The sequence below is a fragment of the Andrographis paniculata genome, unplaced genomic scaffold (assembly GCF_009805555.1).
Source record: "Andrographis paniculata isolate CXL003 unplaced genomic scaffold, ASM980555v1 Contig30END, whole genome shotgun sequence".
NCBI classification, from domain to species: domain Eukaryota; kingdom Viridiplantae; phylum Streptophyta; class Magnoliopsida; order Lamiales; family Acanthaceae; genus Andrographis; species Andrographis paniculata.
In genome coordinates, this window is record NW_026137563.1 from 1,953,439 (window position 1) to 1,973,610 (window position 20,172).

A 20,172-nucleotide genomic window follows, 5' to 3' on the forward strand; every position below is an offset into this window, starting at 1 on the left:
AAAAGATATTTTGGAGTGCAATAGATGAAAATGAAGTATAACATATTACTCTATCTTTTCATCAAATTTATACTTATTTTTTCTATTTTTTCCTATAAAAATATATATATTTCACAAATAACTGTTACATAATTCTATAATTTTCAATATTACATTTATTTATAAATATGTCGTTACTATTTATATATTCAATTTATCACAAATTTTTTCTGTTTTTCATTTTTTTAGTTTCAATCAAGCAAAATAATATAATATTTATTATAATTCATTTCCAATTCAAATGAACATAAATTTAAAAGAACGAAGAGTATTCAGTTATACTCAAAATATTATATTTTTATATCTCTTTAAAACAAATGAATATAATTTTTTTATATATATTAAAAAATAAATGCTTATATTTTCTAAGAAGGTATATATTGTTAATTATATTATAGTATTATCTAAATCTTAGTGTTTATTATTAATTTCACTTTTCATATAGTAGATCGGTTATATATTATTATATATATTTAGTATAATCGATCTACTACATATTTATTCTCTAATCCACTGCTGTCGATCGTCATCACTATTATGGAGAGAACTGACAACATTCACAATCCAACCATCAAATTCCCGGGACCATCCATCAATAATACTTACATCTATATGTTAGTACAATTTAGGAAAATATTGTATCAAAATAATTACAAGACCAGGCCCCTCTCAGATCTTCTTAAGTCATCTCTTGCTTATTAATTAATTCTTTTCAGATATGCAATATTAATAACACTGCTTTTACTTTAGTTTCAATGTCAGAAATATATAGACCTATATATACTTCTTTCGTCCCACGTCGGATGTCTGAGTCACTGTAGATATGGAAATTTATGATAAGTATAATTAGTAGATAATTAATAATGTATTAGTGAAAATAATTATCCTATAATATAAATAATTATGGATTAAGGTTAAGATAACTAATTAGTTTAATTAAAATAAAAAAAATAAAAAGTTTAAAATGAAATTAAAGCGTATAATCATTTTTCAAAAAAAGAAAGTGACATGGGACGTAGGACGGATAGAAACAACAATGTAGACATGATAGGCGGCACGGAGGGAGTATTACTTACACATGCTTGGATTTACTTGTAAGAAGTGAAAGGCTAGCTATTGTAATATCATTGTCACCATATATATATATTTTAAGAAAATAAAAATAAATAAATGAGAATGGGTCATATCTATATGTATATTATTACTAGGTACCCAGTGTAGAGAGGTCCCTCCTTCCTTTCCCTCACCCGCTGTATGCAGCCATAAAATAAGTTGTTCCAAATTTATTATTACATGAAATGGTGGTGACATTTGTTTCTCCAAAATTTCGACCTCAACTATCCACATCCATCTTATACTTTCAGTCCCAATTTAACTTGTTACCTGCTTAAAATTAAATTGAAAAATAAAATTTACTCTCTCTCTCTCTCTCTCTCTCTCTCTAACCAGGGCAATGTACACACTTGGCTTTTCAGACTGTTGTTGCTGTTGTTCTTACACAATTTTAGTAATCAAATAAAATAATAAAATTAGTAATAATGTTGGATGTTTTCTTTGCATAGATTCTAGCATAGGATCATAAATTTGATCCAATGGGACCAAATTTGGCGTCAAATGTTTTTCATGAATTTGCCAATGCTGCATTTCAAGCATCCACCAGTTGTGTGCTTTCACCTGGTTGTACAGCTATATATATATATATATATATACAACTGTTCATACTCATATTACACAATATAAATTTATTATCATTTGGGAGGATTTTTTTCTGTTTTTGTTATTTTTATTTTACTATACAATATTATGGTTTCATATACAAAATATATAAATTTTCAGTACAAAAAATATCATGTTAATAAAACTGTCTATTTAAGAATATTGTTAATAATTGCAACATTTACTTCATCACATACAGAAGGCATAGTTTGATGTACGATGTTGTTTGATTGAGTACAGAGTTAAATTAATTTGCTTTGTTTTTAATAAAAATATATATATTAAAAAAATTATTTTACTATAAAATCTCAAATGGCCCATCTCAAATAGCCCTTAGATTGGAACAAAAAAAAACCCTGGTGATAGTTTGATACCTAGAAATGATAGGAGATAAATGAAAATATTTTTATTTCTCTTGTTTGTTTAAGTCGAAAAAAAAAAAAAGAAATTGAAAAATAAATCATATTAATTATTATTTTAAGAAATTAATTTTTACTATTTTTTAAAAAAAATGTACTAACATATAATCTTAGAAAACTCATACGGAATTTATAATTTATTTAAAAAAAATTACCAAAAATATTTTTTCATGAATTCTCACTCGAAAAAACTCTTTCTTATCCGATTAATTATTTATTCTTATTCGATCAATTGACATAGCCAATCATTTTTGCATTTCTCAACTGTTCTCTATAAATAATTCATTCATTCTCTATACTAAACGCTCCCCTAATTGTAAAGTTCTAACACTGCATTTCTTGGACTAAGCAAGCGAATGAGAGTAAAAAATATATTTTTTTATATATAATTTTTTAACATTTTATTATTTTCATTTTTATATTTTTTTATAAAATTATATATATTATTAAATCTTATTTATTTATTTATTTATTTTTTAAAAAAAAAAAAACCATAATGATTGCTTCCCAAGAGAAGTGAAAAATAAAAAAATATATAAAAAAATTGATTTTTATTTTTCTAAAAAATGCGTTTAACATGTTTCTATTGTCAGGAAAAAACATACCGATTCGGAAGCATTAATCCGTTACTCTCTAATTAATGTTCCTGCTAAAAAGCGGTAGGTACCATTGAATATGAGCATTTCAATTACTGTCATACAATTAGTCCAACCGTACAAATATGACGTGTCGTGTGAGGTCCAGGACTCCAAACCCTTTTCTCTAGCGCCCCGGATTTCTGGTCCAGGATCTTTACCCTATATGGGCCACAAGCCCGATATCTGATGGGCTTCAAAGCCCATTTATTTATGACCTAGAAAAGGTCACAATCTTTCCGTCAAAATCATTGGGTCCGTTCAAACTTTTCATATAGTAATAATGTAAACAAACTAAACTATAAAGAAAGCGTCACAGCAAAGAATTCACACACATGAAAGAAAAGCACACGTGTGCACATTTTCCCATCATTACATTCTTGTCATGCTTTTCACTACAGCAGCAACTTTGATTGAAGGTAAAGGTTTTTCAACATTATGACATTTATAAAATTCTATATTAATTAAACAATAGAAGATTTGAAACAAAGAATGGAGACAAGATGAATAAAGAGTTATCAAAATTGACTGATAAGAGTATATAATATATTATATTATGAATAAATAAATAAATAAATTAATAAATAAATAATGGTAGTAAGGGAAACGGATAAGGCAGTGTCATTTTTAGGGTGGACCATTTCGTGGCTAACGTTTTCTTCTAAAGTCGCTATTCAAATTCCCAAAGCCCCAAACTTTTGATTTTGACGCCTTTTGTTTTCATCATCATGTTACAAGTCCTGCCTGTCCACCATCTTGGATTCGGGTAGGTCGCCCCTACCTTACCCTACCCACACACACGGGTCGGGTAGTACCGGATCTAGAACCAAATACGGTATTTTATAGAAAATAAATAAATATATTGACCACTATTATTATCATTCTTAGTCTAGAAATTTCCAATTGGATAAATATTTTTTTTAAAAAAAAGACAGCTGTTATATTTGTGTTTCCATTCTTTATTCCTAAACGACTTACTGAAAAAAAATAATAAAAAAGGGAAGAAAACAACGACTTACTGTGGTTGCCATTTATTATTATTGTTACTATTTATTGCTGCAGTTGTAACTATTTATAAAATTTCAACCTATTGAATTAAAAGATACCCAACCGATGGGTCGACCCCGACCCGCGATGGTTATCGGGTTGACACGCGCCGCACATGCGAGGTTCCCACTTGTGAGCTAAAACAGACCAGCACTCTGCAAACCCTCTCAAAATAATAATAAAATCAAATGCAAAAGTGAAAATTATGTCAAGTTTCTGAAAGGGAAATTCAGTGAGGAGGAGACGGAGGGAGAAGAGCGACAAGCATCAGTGATTGGACTGCGAAACTACAGTGAGTTTCTTCCCGGGCAGAATTTTGGGTTTATCTGTGAAAGGAAGAAACTGGCGTTCGAAGAGCTAGTATTGAGGTAGATGATTTAATTTGGGGGTAGCAGGCTTTGGAATTGGAAAGCTTTTGCCTGAGTATCGTAAATTGGACGAGGTGAATTTTTCTTTCATTCCCATCTTTCAATGGTTTTTTTTTTTTGGGACGTTAATATGAACAGTAGTTTTCCGCTTGATTACGCGTTTTTGGATGATTCTTCATGCTTTGATTACCATTCTCTTAATGAATCTATGTATATGCGTCCCATGAATTGCAGCTATGCGCATTTGAACGGCTACGTGACGCGAATAATTAAGAACCTTAATCTAGGGTTTCGCGTAAGGGCGGGTTCATTGCTTAATGATGTTGAACTTATGAAGGGCAGGTTCATTGCTTAATGATGTTGGTCTTATGTACGTTTTGAGCAATTTTGGTGGTATAAGATTTGGGTTTTGATTGTGCGAACCCTAGATTTGGGTCTTGTGATCTTTTGTACGAGGATTGCATGGTAAATGCGGTCGCCTTCAATTGTTTGTATACTTGGATATCCACAGGTCTATGTAATATTACTAGTTTATATTTTTCTAACATTTTCTTAATTCCTTTCAGGAAAGTCCCGTTTCAGTGAGTTGCATTGGAGTATTTACAAATTGCTGTAATTGATCAGTTGGCAATCCTGAAGTGGTAAATGACTGCTACTGAATTTGATGGGTTTCTTATCTTCTGGCATTTCCTGATGTTAGTCTTTGCCTTAATTGTGTCCAAATGTTGATGGGGTCATCAATTGTGTGCCTGTTGTATCTGTGATGATGAGCACATGTTTCTTGTGTTTTTAATTATCAAATACATACTTTCCTAACTTTTCGTACTTCTCCTGCCACGTGTTCGATGTGAATTTGTATGCTAGGGAACCAAAGTTTGAGGTTGGATAACAATATAGAAGATTCTTTATTTAAATTACACTATTGTCGTATTCCACTAAATGTTTCTCGGCTGTCATAGAGATACATTTGTATAGTTTATTTGTCGGTATCTTGAAGCATTTGAAAGAATGCCACGTGTTTCCCGATTTTCTGTTTATGCATTAAATTGCTGCATGAATCTTGTTGCTATTGCATTTACTGAGATTTCGGACAGAATATGTTTTATTGGTCTAGTTCAATTGTCATCTTGTTCCTGAAAGAAAGGATATGAGCACTTTCCATCTAGTGATGGGTCTTAGATTTTACAGCTCCCTATTAAGAAAGAATATCTCAAGCGATCATATGTTTCAATTATTTAAATTTAGTTTTGATTTTTCCACTTACTACTGGAAATAGTTTCATTGCTTTTTCATGCTTACAGAATTGTGCAATCATTGTTTCACTCAAATGTTTGCAGTTTTCTGTCTGACCTTGTCATTTACATTGCAATTTCCACTTTTCTTCATGTTACTGCCTCCCATGAATGATAACTGAGACAATATGTTTATGCCTTTGGCCCTTTTCAGGATAAATTTTGCGAGCTGAGAACTTAGATGATACATGGAAATACATTAGTACATTGCGGTCCATAGCTTTCGCAAGATTATGACACTCGAAGATTTCTTCACTAAGACAGAGATGAATAATGGGCTTACAGCCCCTTCTCGAGTCAGGGAACTCATAGCTGTCATGCAGAAAGAGAAGGGCCCTATTGTGAATAATTCAGCTGAATCGTCAAGGAAGTGGTCAGCTGTTGCAGGTGCTATAGCTGCCACTGAGAACAAGGAGTGTCTTGATCTATTTATTCAGTTAGATGGCCTTCGTTTTATTTCTGAATGGATGAAGGATGCCCAGAAGTTCTGTAATGAAATTGATGGCTTTGCGGAAGATACTGTTGCTAATTTGCTGAGAGCACTGGAAAAACCGCACCTGGAATATGATAAGGTGGTTGCTTCTGAAATTTGGGCAACTGTTCAGGATCTCCGTGTCCACAGCAGTTTAAAGGTTCGGAATGAAGCTCAAGCATTGTTTGAAATCTGGACAATGAATAGAGATTGTGCTGCTTCTATTTCAGACGTTGAGAATTCTAGATCCATAACTGATGATGAGGCTGCAAAGAGTACTGATCCAGTGAAAGGTGTAACCCATATGGAGACTACTGTGGGAAGTGATGCTAGCTCCAAGGAAACTTCTAAAGAAAAGAGTCGTAAAATGACTGGAGATCGTGAAATACTTTCCAAAAATTGTGATGCTGTTCACACCAGCCAGCTCGGGAGTGCACAAAATTCAGAGACACTCTTAGATTCTGCAGTTATGAAGCAAGCATCAGATGAAATAGGATCACCCCCATTGCCGAGATCTTCAGTAGAGCCTTATTGTCATCATGTTGGTACTGCTATTGAGCCATGTAGTCCAGCTGTTTCTAAACTTGCTCTTGACACACTTACTGGGACTAATCAGTCTAAGTCACCCAGCTATGAAGAGCGATTCCCAAAGACTGGAAAATCACCACCAAAATCAAGCTTGGTTGAAGAATCAAAGCCAGCAGAAGATAAAAATAGTACTAGTTCTGAAGTTTTCAGTGAAATGCAACTGGCAGCTGATGCCAGTCCACTTAAAACCTCTGTGGCTGAGGAACAGAGTTCGTGCAATGTACAGCTATCACATACTGAAGATTTGGGAACTTCAGGAAGCAAAGATGATAAGACTAGCACACCTGACCCCAAAAAAAGTGATCTGGTTGGTCATTATGATCTCAGCATAAACAAAATGAGTAAGAAACCTGATCGAGCTGCTGAGAAGTCCAGTTTAGAAATAGATTATGGAATTATTGATCCTTTGGAGTTTGCTAGGCAGGTCGCCATAGAAGTGAAGAGAGACATTGTGGATTGTGGAGAACAGAGTGGTGGTTCTTCTGAGAAAATACCAGAAAATAATGTGGAGCAGCCTGAAAACCCAGACTACATGAGTGGAAAGCAATTATCACATGCCAGTGAGGGCTCACGTGAGCAGGAGGCAAGTGATCCAGATTTGTTCGCTGGCTCTTCATCCATGCATCAGAATTCTGCTTCTAGTCTGGAAAATGTAAGCAGCCAGCAGACAAATAACAGAATAGACATGGTAAACTCTGAAATTGGTGACTCTGTTCAAGCAGAAGCTAATCCTGTGAAAGGCCCACATGATTTTGATCTGAACGAGAAATTTCCCTCTGAAGATGCTGATCATCCTGGGAGTGAACATTTGGTATCAATATCCACTGTGACTTCTTCAACCGCAGCACCACCTGCACCACCCAGTGCTTCATTGCAGTTCGAGGGTAATCTTGGATGGAAGGGTTCTGCTGCAACCAGCGCTTTCCGCCAAGCATCACCTCGCCAAATGCTTGAAAATGACGCGGGCCCTTCTTCCCAGAGGGCAGGTAGCAGCAGCTCTAAGCAACAAGTATGTCTTGAAATTGATCTGAATGCTGATGAAGGTGCTGGTGCTGGAGAAGGAGGTCCTTCTGGAGAATCTTCTGTTGAGATGAAAAGAAGAAGATCCGAACATCTTGAATTGGACCTGAATTGTGCAAGTGATGATGGTGGAACTCCTTCAGATTGGCAGATACAACAGCTATTTCCGCATGGAAATCATTCTAATTCTTCATCATCCTCAAAGCAGCCTGCAAGGAACATTAACTTGAATGATCAGCCTTCTTTTCCCAACAACTCTTCTGATAACTGCCATTTAAGTATAGCATCACAAAATCAGATCAAGTCTGGCGACTCAGTGATATCTATAATGGGAACAAGAGTGGAAGTCAATCGGAAGGATTTTGTTTCTCCTACACCTTCCATATCAAATGGCCGAACTTCAGAGCTTACTTTTGATGCTAACTTGGGGAGCACAGGTGGCGGCTTTCTTGGAATTGGATCTCCAATTCCGTATACTCATTCTCCACTCTATGGTGGCAACAACATGGCACCCACACCGGTCATGCCTTACTCCTCTCCTATATATGGATCTGCTGCACCCTTTCTGCCTCCATACATGGTTGATTCCAGAGGGGCACCTGTTATCCCGCAGCTTGTGGGCTCTGCTTCAGCTATGCCAGCCGGTTTCTCACAGCCACCCTTTGTTGTAAACATGAATGGCTTCGCTCCTCCTCCGAATGGGGGGATTAGGCCATTGCAGAGCAGTTTTGATGTTAATTCTGGAATGTTGCTGGAAAGTGGTGGTAGTAAAGACCCTCCAGGCTTTGGACTGTTCTTGAACTCAACTCAAGTCCAGTCGGTGGATGAGCGGCTCAGGTCCTATTCGCAGCCCACTGTAAATCCAGCTCTTGGTGGTAAGCGAAAGGAACCCGAAAACGGCTGGGAAAATTACCCTTTCAGGCCTTACATGCCACCTTGGAGAAACACCTGATCTGATTCATATGCTCTGGTTCTGTTGGGGCCTCAATTAGGAATTGTTTAACATATTGGGAGGGTGCAGGATAGTAATGAGGGATATTAGAGAGAGTGAGAGAGGGGAGAGAGAGGGAGAGGGGAGTAATGATAAAGCAGTTGAATGTAATTTTATGCATGAAATTTAAGGATTACCAATGCAAGTGTTGAATATTGTTTGGTTTTTTGCATGCATGCTTTTAACATCGAAGAATAGGAGAGAAATTTGTGATAGCTAGAGTTGATCTAAGCTATTTATATATATATTTGAATAGAGCTTGGAAGGAATAATTAGTCTTGTAAGTGGTCTTATGCCTGTGCTCGCATTGGATTTATTCTTTGCAATGAGTTCTACATGACTCAATATCAATAACCTGAGGATTTTTGTTTTTTATTTTAATTTTAATTTTGGTGGTCTTGAGGAAGGAATTTGTTCTCTTGTATAGTGAACTAATTTTATTATAGGTTAGGGCAAGAGACATTCAGACCAGTACGATTTTGCTTGGTTACAAAAGCAAGTCGAGAAACCAGTCTCGCAAGGAATGATCTGGTGGTGGAGCAGGTGTAATGATGGACTCATGACCAATGATCCGGCCCGTGTAAGGATGAAATCGTGACCATGACGTCTTGTCTGATTCGCCCGGCGAATTTTCACATTTATAAAAACAGAGAAGCAAGTCGGGAACCAGATCAAAATGGATATATCATGCATGATTCAATACTTCCACAGGGGGCAACATATTTACGTGATCAAGTACCAATGGGAAGCACTTAATAATTTATAAAATACATATGATACGGTGATAAAACATTTAATGTAGTACCTTGAATTACAAACACAAGCCACAAAAATCAAAATCAAATCCCAAATATGATGCCCAGGCACACTATACTCTCTTCAACACCTCAATTTTCGATAAAAAAGATACAGAATCTTCACCATAGTATGACCAATCCACAATTTGGAAGAGAGGCTGCAAGCTATTCAATTAATGGGACAAATGGAGGTATCATCCCATTTGAAGCAGGCTGCCCTAAGATTTAGCCTTTAGGGGATTGATGATCAACAATTTGAACCTACCGGCGTTTATACCTGCATAGCAACAGTCAATTGTAAATTTCGGCCAAAATAACGCAAGATGTGCAACTAAGCTATCGATACATACGCCACCATTCCAATAGAACTATGTATATATGCATTGGTAAACTGGTTCGAATGACACTATGCAAAAGTGGATGCCTCTATACGCTAGTATGAAATAAACCATCACAACAATACCCATACCTTGCTTTGCTCTTGAAAGAGGATTTGCTTTTCCCACCAACCCGAAGTGCTCGCTTCTGCCTTTTCTCGCTCATGTCGTTTTGGAAAAGTTCCTGCATCTCTTCAGTTCTTGATTTAGTTTTCTCAGCAGATTTCTTGGGGTTTTTTGTGGGAAGTTTAACAATTTTTCCAGCATCAACAGCCCTCTGTGCAGCCTTCACAGCCTTTGCCCTACGATATCCCAATTCGACTAGAGAGATCCCACCTTTTTCATTCTTATCATTTTGTACCTGGTCATTCCAAAATAATGTATCATACAGCTGCAATTCCACAAAATCGTGCAGATGACCTTGAAACAAAAAGAAGAGAATCGTCGATACATACCTTTCCTTCTTTGCCTTCATCCTCTAACATCTCTCTAGCTGCCTCCAATTGCCTCTGTTTTCTCCTAGGTAAATTTTTCTTTGGATAAAACAAGTTGCTCCATGTCAGTCAATTTTGCTAGACAAGCTCTACTAAGTTAGATCCACACAGTATCTAAAGTAAATCACCTCCCGCTCTCGTTTTCTCTTTTCCTTCATCTTCAACTGCTCTGCTTGTTCAGCACTTATCGTCTCCTTACCATTCTTCTTCTTTCCCAATGCTTCCTAGCAAATTGTTCACAGGTTCCACTAATAAGCAAAATGTTACCGCTAACAAAGAATTGTTCAAACTTCAAGTATAAGATCAGAACGGGCAGAGGGTCAATTATATCATAAATAAAGGACATCATGATTTCATATTTGATGATTGTTTGACTTCACCCCTTAAATAATCAAAGGACACAGGCATGAAGAATAAAGAACTAGAAAGAGATCTAGATAACACAAAATCACCTTTGCTGCCTTAGCTGCAAGCTTCTTTTCCTTCTCTGTTACGAACCAAGTTCTTTTTGGACGTGAATAAATTTCATCCTTGTGGGCAATCATATTTTCTGCCTAAAAAGTTAAAACCATATTCACAAAAATGAGTTAGAAAAGTAAGTCAGAGATTTGAAAAAATACTATTCATAATAATCTAGAGCATTGGAAAAACTGAATGGGATGAGATTGAAGAAAACCTTATTGGCCTCCATTTCCGCTTTCCTTAACAACAATTCTTCCCTGCAATGGTCAGAAATCATTACAGTTGGTTGTAAATGAGAAAATTTGAGTGAAGGATTGGATCAGAAGAATGACATACCTTTCCTCTTGAAGAATGGAAGAGATCTGTTCTTCCATTTGCTCAATTATTTGAGACCACTTTTCTATTGCTTGCTCAGCTACAATACGGCTCTTCAACTGTGCGCCTGTTCGTTTAGCCTGCCAGATTTGTAAGATATCTTAAAAGTTATTCAGATTAAACTCAATAAAGTCTTCAAATTTAGTTATCTTAGGAGTATTATGCCTTCTATTTAAACAAAGATTGTTTACATTTGTATGGCAAGATCAATACAAATAAACATGAATGGCGTATAATTCAAAGATGTATGCTTCAATTGTTTTTTTATTAGATAAAACCAGACTGCTCCATTTTTTTAAACTATTGCTGCAATATATAGCATGTCAAGGTTCCTTCTATTGGGAAATCCCAATTACAAACGAAAGCACTTTATCATGTGCATGCATTTCTTTCCTGCAGCTTGAACATAGTGGGAGTCTCTCATTGACTAAACCTTGCATTGCAAAATTTCCACCATAGCTTGGTGCCTCCTAGGATATTTCTGTCCTCTTATAGTTGAGTATTATAATTGGTAAGAAACAATCATGAGTTCAACAGACAAATAACTCAAGAATCTTTGCTTTGCTCATAAAGTCAACACAAACTTTAAAACACAAAAATCTTCTAAAATAATTTAGTTCCAGAATTCACATGTATACACTTTACTTAAATGAATAATCTACATGTATAAAATTATAGGAGACATCCCAGTCCCTTCAAGAAACATGAATGCATGTAAGAGATAGTATCGATTCAGCTGAGGTGATGGACTACCAAACTAATCAGTATTTAAGAAGAAAATTCCATGTACTTACAATAGCTTTCAGTAGTGACCGATCGTTATCTGTAACAAAGGTAACAGCATATCCATCTCTGCCAGCTCTGGCAGTACGGCCAACTCGATGAATATAACTGCAATATTGATTAGTCTCTCAATTATACATGAAGTTCAAGATTTTAGAATGATGAAATATTAATTAGATATTCACATTGAACAAGCAAGACAACTCTACTAAAGAGTCCGAGCTGAAGATAAGCTTAGAAGAGACTACAACGTATGGAGTGCATGCTTACCTTTTAAGGTCAGTAGGACAGGCAAAATTAATGACTGTTTGAACACCAATTACATCAAGACCCTAAAATAGAAAACGTGATAATGAGATGAAGCCAACAACATCTTGATCAACACTTAATAGCAGTCACAATAAATTGCTAAAATGCATGGTATAGGAATTGAGAAGTAAACACACTATTGCATGCATGATTAGGTCATTGTAACAACAATTTTTTTTCATTCATTTACATTTCTCTCTATTATTAATTGGACATCCGCAGGGATGTTGGAATCTCTACGAAGAATAAAATCTCATCGATATTCATAAATTATATAAATAATATCCAATATGAACATAAACATATCATTCTTACACGAGCAGCAACATCTGTAGCCAATAGAAAGTCTACTTCCTGTTTTCTGAAAAGTTCCATGGCCTGTTCAACAGATAATGAAAAAAATGCTTAGTGATACGAGAATATTTCAACTAAGAAAATAAAATAATAAATAAAACCAATAATCTGAAAGAGGCTTACGTCTAAACGTTGGCCCATGGTAAGGTCTGCATGAAGCTCAGCTGCTTTGAAACCAGCTAACCCAAATATAATTTTTAATCTATGTGCAGCTTTCTTAGTTCCACTGTGGGTGAAAAAAAGAAATTAGTTGGACATGAAGTATTTCTAATCTAAGAACACAACTTAGTTGATAAGTTCATGAAAAATGAATAATACATATTTAAAATCACACCATCGCTATTATACGGTAATTGACTATCCAAAGAATACTCGCACATAAATCTCTAGTTTAAGGCAAAAACAATTCCGATTATAGAAGTACAAATAAGAAGTTTAAAACATGGCATATAAAATGCATGGCATACAATCTAAGCGTAAGATTGTCATCATTTGTGGTAGCCATGGTATTCACATACCCCTTTATCATTAACTTGAGATGGTATGATTAGCAACAAATTTTCAGAGTGAAATATTGCATGGAGAAGATCTCCATGGTCCACAATCTATGATGAGGTTTCTTTAGAAAATAATTAATAAGTTACAAAGGAAATAAATTAAACTAGAATCATTATCTTATTGCTCTAGCTTAGGTAAAAAAAAAAAAAAAAAAAAAAAAAAAAAAGAATAATTCAAGTATAACAAGTACAGAACCTGAAAATAATCACTTTAGATGTAAAGGTCTTAGAGCACAGTGCAAGAAGAACAGCTTCTTCATTTCCTTCACGTGTTCGACGTATTCTCACCACCCTGCATATAGAATGACAAAGTTCCATTGAATGGCACTTGCAAAAGATGTAAACAATAAATAGAATGCTCGAGGCCAGTTTGTTGACAGATCAGCAAACTAAATTAAACTAACATAAGAATATCAACTAGCCAAAAAGAACTATTACAGACTTACTCTTCAGTCAATGTTGCTGGCCGCCTTGCTGATGGATCAGCAGACAAACGCACTGGTTTATTCAAAGAAAGTTTGATAAGCTCGTCAACTTCTTCAGTCATGGTAGCTGAAAATAGCATTGTCTGCCTCCTTTTAGGACACATCTTCACCTGAAGTTCAAAGATAATTACATAATAACAATTATCTCAAAGATCAAATTCAAAATACAAGATAATCCTCTTAATTGTGCACATAAAAGTTTTTTCTTTTTCAAGAAATCTATTATTTGACACGCAACTATAAAACCAGGAACAAGTCTTTCTTTTTTCCTCTAATAGCTCGAGGAGACAGTCACAACAAAATTTAAAAGGGTGGTTGAGCCCATTAGCAGCTACAAATAGAGAAAAAGGTGTCCCCCCCCCCCCCCACCCCCCACAAAGCTAACTCAATTCAATTCCCTATAAACACTTTTTTACAAGGGCTTGATCCTTTGAATTTTTTTTTTTTAAAAAGTTGCTCCCATAATTAATTAGCATATGCATACAGTTTGTAAAAGAGCATAACTACGCATGCATTTATGTAGAAAGTTGGGAGATACCAGTTCACTAATTTCAGCACTAAATCCAAATTCAAGAAGCCGGTCAGCTTCATCCAGAATCAAAACTGCAAGCTCATCCACATGGACTGACATGGAGTTGCGTAGATGATCTATCAAGCGTCCAGGAGTCGCAACAACTATATCCGGTAGTGACCGCAAGGCCGCTTCTTGAACCTAAAACGATTTTACTTCAGCATGTGCAAATACCGAAAAAAAAAAAAAAAAAAAGGAAACCAAAGACCAAAAACAGAATAAAGCAAAATAGTGTCTTTTGAGAGTTTACCATTTCAAACTGTTTCTACTGCTCATAGAAAGAGTATTATAGAAATAGATATAGTGGAATGAATTATAAGCTAGTTCCATGCATCTATTTGTCATGGCAATGCAATAGAATCCTTCAGTGTGGCCAATAATTGACAAACAGTTGCAGTATAGATAGTGACCAAATAATTTAATTCAAAGTAAAATTACTCAAGGCAACTGCTCATAATCTGATGTAGTACAGATAATCCCATACACTATCAGATGTATTTAACAATTTATTAACAGAATGGAGACTGGACCTATTGTTAAATGCAACTTATATCATATCATCCTTGAACAAGATTTCCACTATGTTGTCTTTTTTAATCCTTCAATCCAGTAACAGGCACGCAAATTGTTCTGTATCACATACACAGAAATGATCATGTTCATACCTTTGTTGAAAGACCACCAACCACCAAGCAACATCTTATATCAGTAATAAATTGCGCAAGCTTCCCAATCATACTATGCACCCTGTAAAAGTAAGTTATAACTTAAACGATGTTGCCATAGCCATCAGAAACTGGAAGGAAAAGAGATAATAATATCAAATGGAATTGAGCAGTTTCTTCCATTGTTAAGTACTTTTAATTAACACAAAAGGTTGTGAAGACTAAAAGATAAAGACCAATAGAGCTCAAACAAAAAGCACGAGAAACAAGCATAGATTCCAAACTGATATAATATGCTAATGGAAAACCATGACCAAATAAGATGAATTTATAGAATCCACCATCATTCAACAGTTATAAAAATGAAGATTAACAGAACACTAGATTGTACAATCATGCAACTTCAAAGAAGGAGATACTTACTGAATAGCTAGCTCCCTTGTTGGGGTAAGAATTAAGACCCTAATTGCAGGCCTGTTCTTGGGCTTGTATAGCAACCTCTCCAATGTTGGAAGTGCAAAAGCAGCCGTCTGTTTTTCACAATGTTTATATACAAATTGCTTAATGCAAAATACCAAATTCCTTCATGTACCTATATCTCAATGCTTCCATACACTATCATTTTGTTCTATCTTCTCAAAGAGGAGATGGATTAATCAACACTAGGGGCAGATTTAAACAAAAACATTATACATACCTTCCCAGAGCCAGTAATTGCACTGGCACATATATCGCGTCCTGTTAGTGCCAATGGTATACAAGCAGCCTGCCAAGGGGAAAACATCAATTCACCAATTCTTGATTGTTATACTACTAACCAATCATACTAGCAGTTGTCAATGAAGAAAGGTGAAAGAGAAGGGGACTAAGAACCTGAATAGGAGTGGGTTTAGCATAACCTAGAGCTTCACATGCCCGAAGCAGAGACCTGGAAAGATGCAGCTCAAGAAACGAGTTTGCATTATATGTTACACCCTCAGCCTTTGAAAAGAATGACGACTTCACATCATCGCCACTAGTAGTTGGTGCATCTTGGTCCTCTTCTGGATCATAATCTTCCTGCACCGAAACCCAGAGCCATAGTGAAACTCTCAAAACTCAATCCTAAAACACATATGATTCTAAATCATTGCGACCCTAATCCCTTTCTGTATTATTAGTTGTTTACTGGTAGCTTTGATTTCAATGAAAAAGAAGCTCAGAATACAGAAGTCAGACAGAAACTAATTAAGACGAACGAATTCGTTTCCTAAAAAATACAGCCACGCACTAACAATGTAATATAGTACTAACATAACATTGAAAATTTACAACCTTCTTTCAAACAAAAAAAAAAAAAAACAAGAACAATAAGAATCAGTTACCTGGCGGTGGACTTGGCCATCGGAACTTTCGTCAGGGTCGCTCTCATGGGCGGCGGCGATGGGGAGTCGCTCGCGAGCCTTCGATATTTTATAATCAATTGAAGTGGTGCTCCGTCTAGAATGCTCCTCGTCCACCGGTTCATAATAGCTCGAGAAGTCCCATGGTGACTGCGTTTTCCCCTTTCTTTTTCGTTTCTCTTGTCGTTTCTCTTGTTTCAGCTCATCACCTTCCTCTTCATCCTCTTCTTCTTCTTCTTGTCCCACTTCAGTCTCACTTTCACTTTGCTCTATTTCCTCGTCGCTGGGGGGCTCGAACACGAATCCTGCCATCGGAAAACTCGAACTTTTGCTCGGAGAACGTCTCTTGGCCGGTAAACACCAACGAAGCGAAGGCGAAGCCGCAGGGTTTTAGGCTGAAGAGAGTATATGCAATTTCAAACCCTTGCTTTTGGCCCAATGAGCCAAATCATAAGCCCACCGAAATTAAGTCCCATTACTTAACAGAATAATGGATCAGGCCCATTCAAAATTCTCTCATACTCCTATTTTAGTACTATTTTTTTTCTAAAATATGGCTTCACTATGCAATCACACGGTTTTGAAATGAAATTTTTGAATTAAGTATGAATAATGATCCCTGTAGGAAGACTAGTTTGCAAAAATTAATGTTAGTTAATCATTAGTTGCGGCTAAGATAAGGCACAGTAAGTGCTCCCAACCAACCCTAAAGAATTGAATATAGCGGAAAAGTCTTTATAAGAATGATGTATCTTCCCCACCTAAAAGTTTATACACTCAGAATGAAAACTTTGAACCAACCAATTTGAACTGCAGCAACTTGTATAATCAATTGATTAAAAGATTCAACACCCCTTTTCATGGCTGTTGCAAGCTGTGCAAGTGAAACAATAATAAATACTGCTGAAATGCGTGCTAACAATAATGCCCAAAAAAATACAAAAACCTCTTGTGGTTCAAGTCACAGTTCATCAGAATTAGCAATGAGAGCAGAATTGAGTACAGAGCGTTTTATTGATTTCATATGTATGCACAGAGACGATGCAAAAAGCTTTATATGGATTACACTTACACACAATGAAATTTTGATATATGAGTAATTACAGAGGAAGAGATAGGGAAGATTGTTACTGTTTTAAGGTAAAAATTGATACAAAGGAAAAATAAATTTCAGAGAAGAGACATTTCTATGTGTCTTTGACTTGAAGGAGAAGATAGGGCTTTCCCCTTTTCAACAAGGCAGTGTGAATGCAGATGAAGAAATTCTATTCTGAATTTACTCCATGAATCCAAATCCGATCATCGAACTGCGCTGTTGTTCGGATAATCTTCCAATTAAACATGGAAGGTTTGATGTATTTGGGGGAGAGTTTGGGGGTAATTTTCGTATGTCAGGCATTATTGTGGTGGTGAGGGAGGCGAAATCGGACCTGACTTGCAGGCGACTTGACGGCGACGCCGTGCCAGCAGATTCCACCGCGGCACATCTCGTGGCCGTGGTGGTCGCGCGCGGAGAGCAGCGCGTGCGTGGCCTTCCTCGAGACGTCCCAAGTGAGGCTGGCGACGAGGATAGCGGCGACGACGGCGGTGGAGGAGATGAGAACGCAGGCGCCGCTGAAGCTCTGCCCTACCGCCAGTCCATAAGCCTTCATCGCGACTATGACGAGGAGGTAGATAATGGTGAAATTGGCGACGACGGCGTCGGAAATCGCCATGGAAATTTCTAGATCATGAGGTTTGGGCGGTGTCGGTGGATTTCGGGACGTGGAAGTGGTGGGTGGAATTTAATGCGCTCTTCTGTCCTCACCCTCACCCTTGTTTAAGCTTTGGCCATTGTGGCTGTGGGAGATGCTCAGCCTCCCCTCATAGTCACACACTGTAGACAGTACGGTAGGGCTCTCTCTACCTTAGGAGCTCCCAGGACTAAAAATATCCAAAGCCTCCCGGTCGCGAGATCCGGGTACGCCCCAAGCCACGTCACTGTTTGTTATCGAGGACGACTGGTTTCCAAAGTCATCAGGACACGTGGCACCGTCAAAGGCATTGCATACGTGGCGAAACGGCATTCCTTGATCCAGTCTTTGAATTTGGTTTTTGACCCGCTATCAAATAATAATTTTTTCCTATTATTTTTAATTTAAGATATTTCAATTCGATTTAATAACCTAAACATATGTAGGCTCAAGAAAGCACTGCCAAATATTTATTTAGCATAGCTTGGGCTTGCAATCTGTTAAGACCATCTTCTTTGGGCTTAGTTAAGCAAAACTACTAAACAAATGGAGTATATAAATATTTTTAAGTTGTGCTTAAATATAAGACTTTTAATACTAAATAATTGAAAGAAAAAATATATATATATATATAAAGAAATATAGATATATTGCTTTATATTGAAAATAATTTTTTATGTAATAGAAATATAGTTGTTTTTTATTTTACAAAAATATCATATGACTGATGACTTCACAAGGTCATAAGTCCACCCCAAAATTTTTCCTTTTTTTTTTTTTTTTATAATGTGAGAAGCCGTAGTCGTTATCTGAAACTACGCACTGAGGCGTCGGAATTTTGATTTAAAATAAAATAAAAAAATTGATATATTACTTTGTGACGTTAATAATTTGTCTTTATTAAGCTATATGATAATTTGATAGTAAATATATTTGGATGCATCATATTATAAACATTTTTGGTGCGATTCGATTCCGAGCCAGAAAAGGCTTTCTTCGTTTATTTTCATAAATGTAAATAGGAATATTGTTTAGGCAGCAATAGACGACAAAGATATACACTTGACTCCTGTTTACTGTCTTTTTTTTATTAAAAAATAAATAAAATTATGGTATAAATCACGCCGTTACTGCTTCTATTCCCTAAGATAACGTTGAGTAAAAAACTGTGATAAATTTGTCAGTGTATTATTTTATTTTAATATTTTAATATTAAAAATAGTTGTTAAGTACAATATTTAATATGTAATAAAATAATAAATGGATATTAAAGTGATCGTATAAAGCACTTTATTCTCCTCAATCGGATTACCACATGAATTTTAGGAAATTAAACATATACCCAATTGTGGCTTTTCTAATTGGGCCTAATGTTTTTAGCTTATTCTTAACCACGTTGGTCCGACCCAAACCTAACACTTTATGTATTTTGATATATTAATATTCTAAAGAAAATATATAGATCCAATCAAAATAATTATAATTTACAAATTTACATGTTATTTAATTAATATATGTTGAACTAATGTTATCTGAAATATTGTCGTGACATATATAACATTTTTATTATGTTAATATACAATTATACATATTGTACTGTCAATTTATATCTTGCGGTACTGGCTTTTAATGCTAATTAATTTCTTGTCGATATCGTAACCGCTGCAAAAATTGTAATAGTAATACGATGATAGTAATACAATTAAAAAGCCTTCCTTGAAAGTTTAAAAGGAAACTTGAGAGAATACACTATATATGTATGCTTCCTTTTGAATTGTCTTAATTAATGCATGCATGAGAAGTAAACAATGAAATCCAGTGTAATAACGTGCATAGAATTAATTAAGCATAATTTCTTCAATATAAAACAGAAATAATAAAAATTAAAATTAAAATTCTTTGTTAGAAACAATTTCAGAATAGTCAGTTGTCGAAATTCCTGGTTAAGCACGAAGTTGCTTAGTAACTTCAGTTCAAGATAATATATATAAATATATATATATACATATAATTATATATATAAAGAGAGTGAGTGTGAGTGTGAGAGTGAGAGTGATGTGGCGTGCATGAATACAAGGTTTAGTTATGTATTAGTGACGTGGAGACACACTGGATTGATGGTGTTTTATTTCAATAAAGTTGTAATTCAAAAAATAAATAAATTCATAGAAACAAATGCAATGAGATCGAAAGTCTGCAAAATACTGGATCAAAAACAAAACAAGAAGTCTCGTAAGGAAT

General features: G+C 35.5%; 3 protein-coding genes across 4 annotated transcripts; 1 reads left to right on the forward strand and 2 right to left on the reverse strand.

Moving 5' to 3' along the window:
• The first annotated feature begins 4,022 nt into the window (after positions 1-4,022).
• LOC127246625 (uncharacterized) lies at positions 4,023-8,943 on the forward strand. Of its 2 annotated transcripts, XM_051268097.1 has the most exons (4): positions 4,023-4,298; positions 4,459-4,689; positions 4,791-4,865; positions 5,671-8,943. In XM_051268097.1, the coding sequence occupies exon 4, from the start codon at positions 5,750-5,752 to the stop codon at positions 8,546-8,548; it is 2,799 nt and encodes a 932-aa protein (XP_051124054.1). In that variant the 5' UTR covers positions 4,023-4,298; positions 4,459-4,689; positions 4,791-4,865; positions 5,671-5,749; the 3' UTR covers positions 8,549-8,943. The 2 variants fall into 2 exon arrangements, with proteins under 2 accessions (XP_051124054.1, XP_051124053.1); XM_051268096.1 differs by lacking the exon at positions 4,459-4,689.
• Positions 8,944-9,309: 366 nt separating this feature from the next.
• LOC127246816 (DEAD-box ATP-dependent RNA helicase 28) lies at positions 9,310-16,594 on the reverse strand. The gene is made up of 19 exons (XM_051268398.1): positions 16,181-16,594; positions 15,690-15,875; positions 15,514-15,582; positions 15,240-15,346; positions 14,817-14,898; positions 14,119-14,292; positions 13,542-13,690; positions 13,292-13,387; positions 12,662-12,764; positions 12,500-12,562; positions 12,146-12,207; positions 11,887-11,983; positions 11,054-11,172; positions 10,932-10,974; positions 10,708-10,809; positions 10,384-10,479; positions 10,217-10,294; positions 9,854-10,122; positions 9,310-9,661 (listed from the first exon to the last, which is right to left on the reverse strand). The coding sequence occupies exons 1-19, from the start codon at positions 16,508-16,510 to the stop codon at positions 9,646-9,648; spliced, it is 2,241 nt and encodes a 746-aa protein (XP_051124355.1). The 5' UTR covers positions 16,511-16,594; the 3' UTR covers positions 9,310-9,645.
• A 596-nt stretch (positions 16,595-17,190) lies between these two features.
• LOC127246820 (uncharacterized) lies at positions 17,191-18,084 on the reverse strand. The gene has a single exon (XM_051268406.1). The coding sequence runs from the start codon at positions 17,911-17,913 to the stop codon at positions 17,590-17,592; it is 324 nt and encodes a 107-aa protein (XP_051124363.1). The 5' UTR covers positions 17,914-18,084; the 3' UTR covers positions 17,191-17,589.
• Positions 18,085-20,172: the final 2,088 nt, after the last annotated feature.

Bases quoted from the DNA above. Each gene is read 5' to 3' on its own strand.
- LOC127246625 (XM_051268097.1), top strand. From the start codon at position 5,750: ATGACACTCGAAGATTTCTTCACTAAGACAGAGATGAATAATGGGCTT.
- LOC127246820 (XM_051268406.1), bottom strand. From the start codon at position 17,913: ATGGCGATTTCCGACGCCGTCGTCGCCAATTTCACCATTATCTACCTC.
- LOC127246816 (XM_051268398.1), bottom strand. From the start codon at position 16,510: ATGGCAGGATTCGTGTTCGAGCCCCCCAGCGACGAGGAAATAGAGCAA. The intron at 13,388-13,541 runs GTAAGTCTGTAA...TTCTATATGCAG, and splicing joins CCAGCAACATTGACTGAAGA to GGTGGTGAGAATACGTCGAA. The intron at 12,765-13,291 runs GTTCTGTACTTG...TTTCACCCACAG, and splicing joins TCTAAAGTGATTATTTTCAG to TGGAACTAAGAAAGCTGCAC.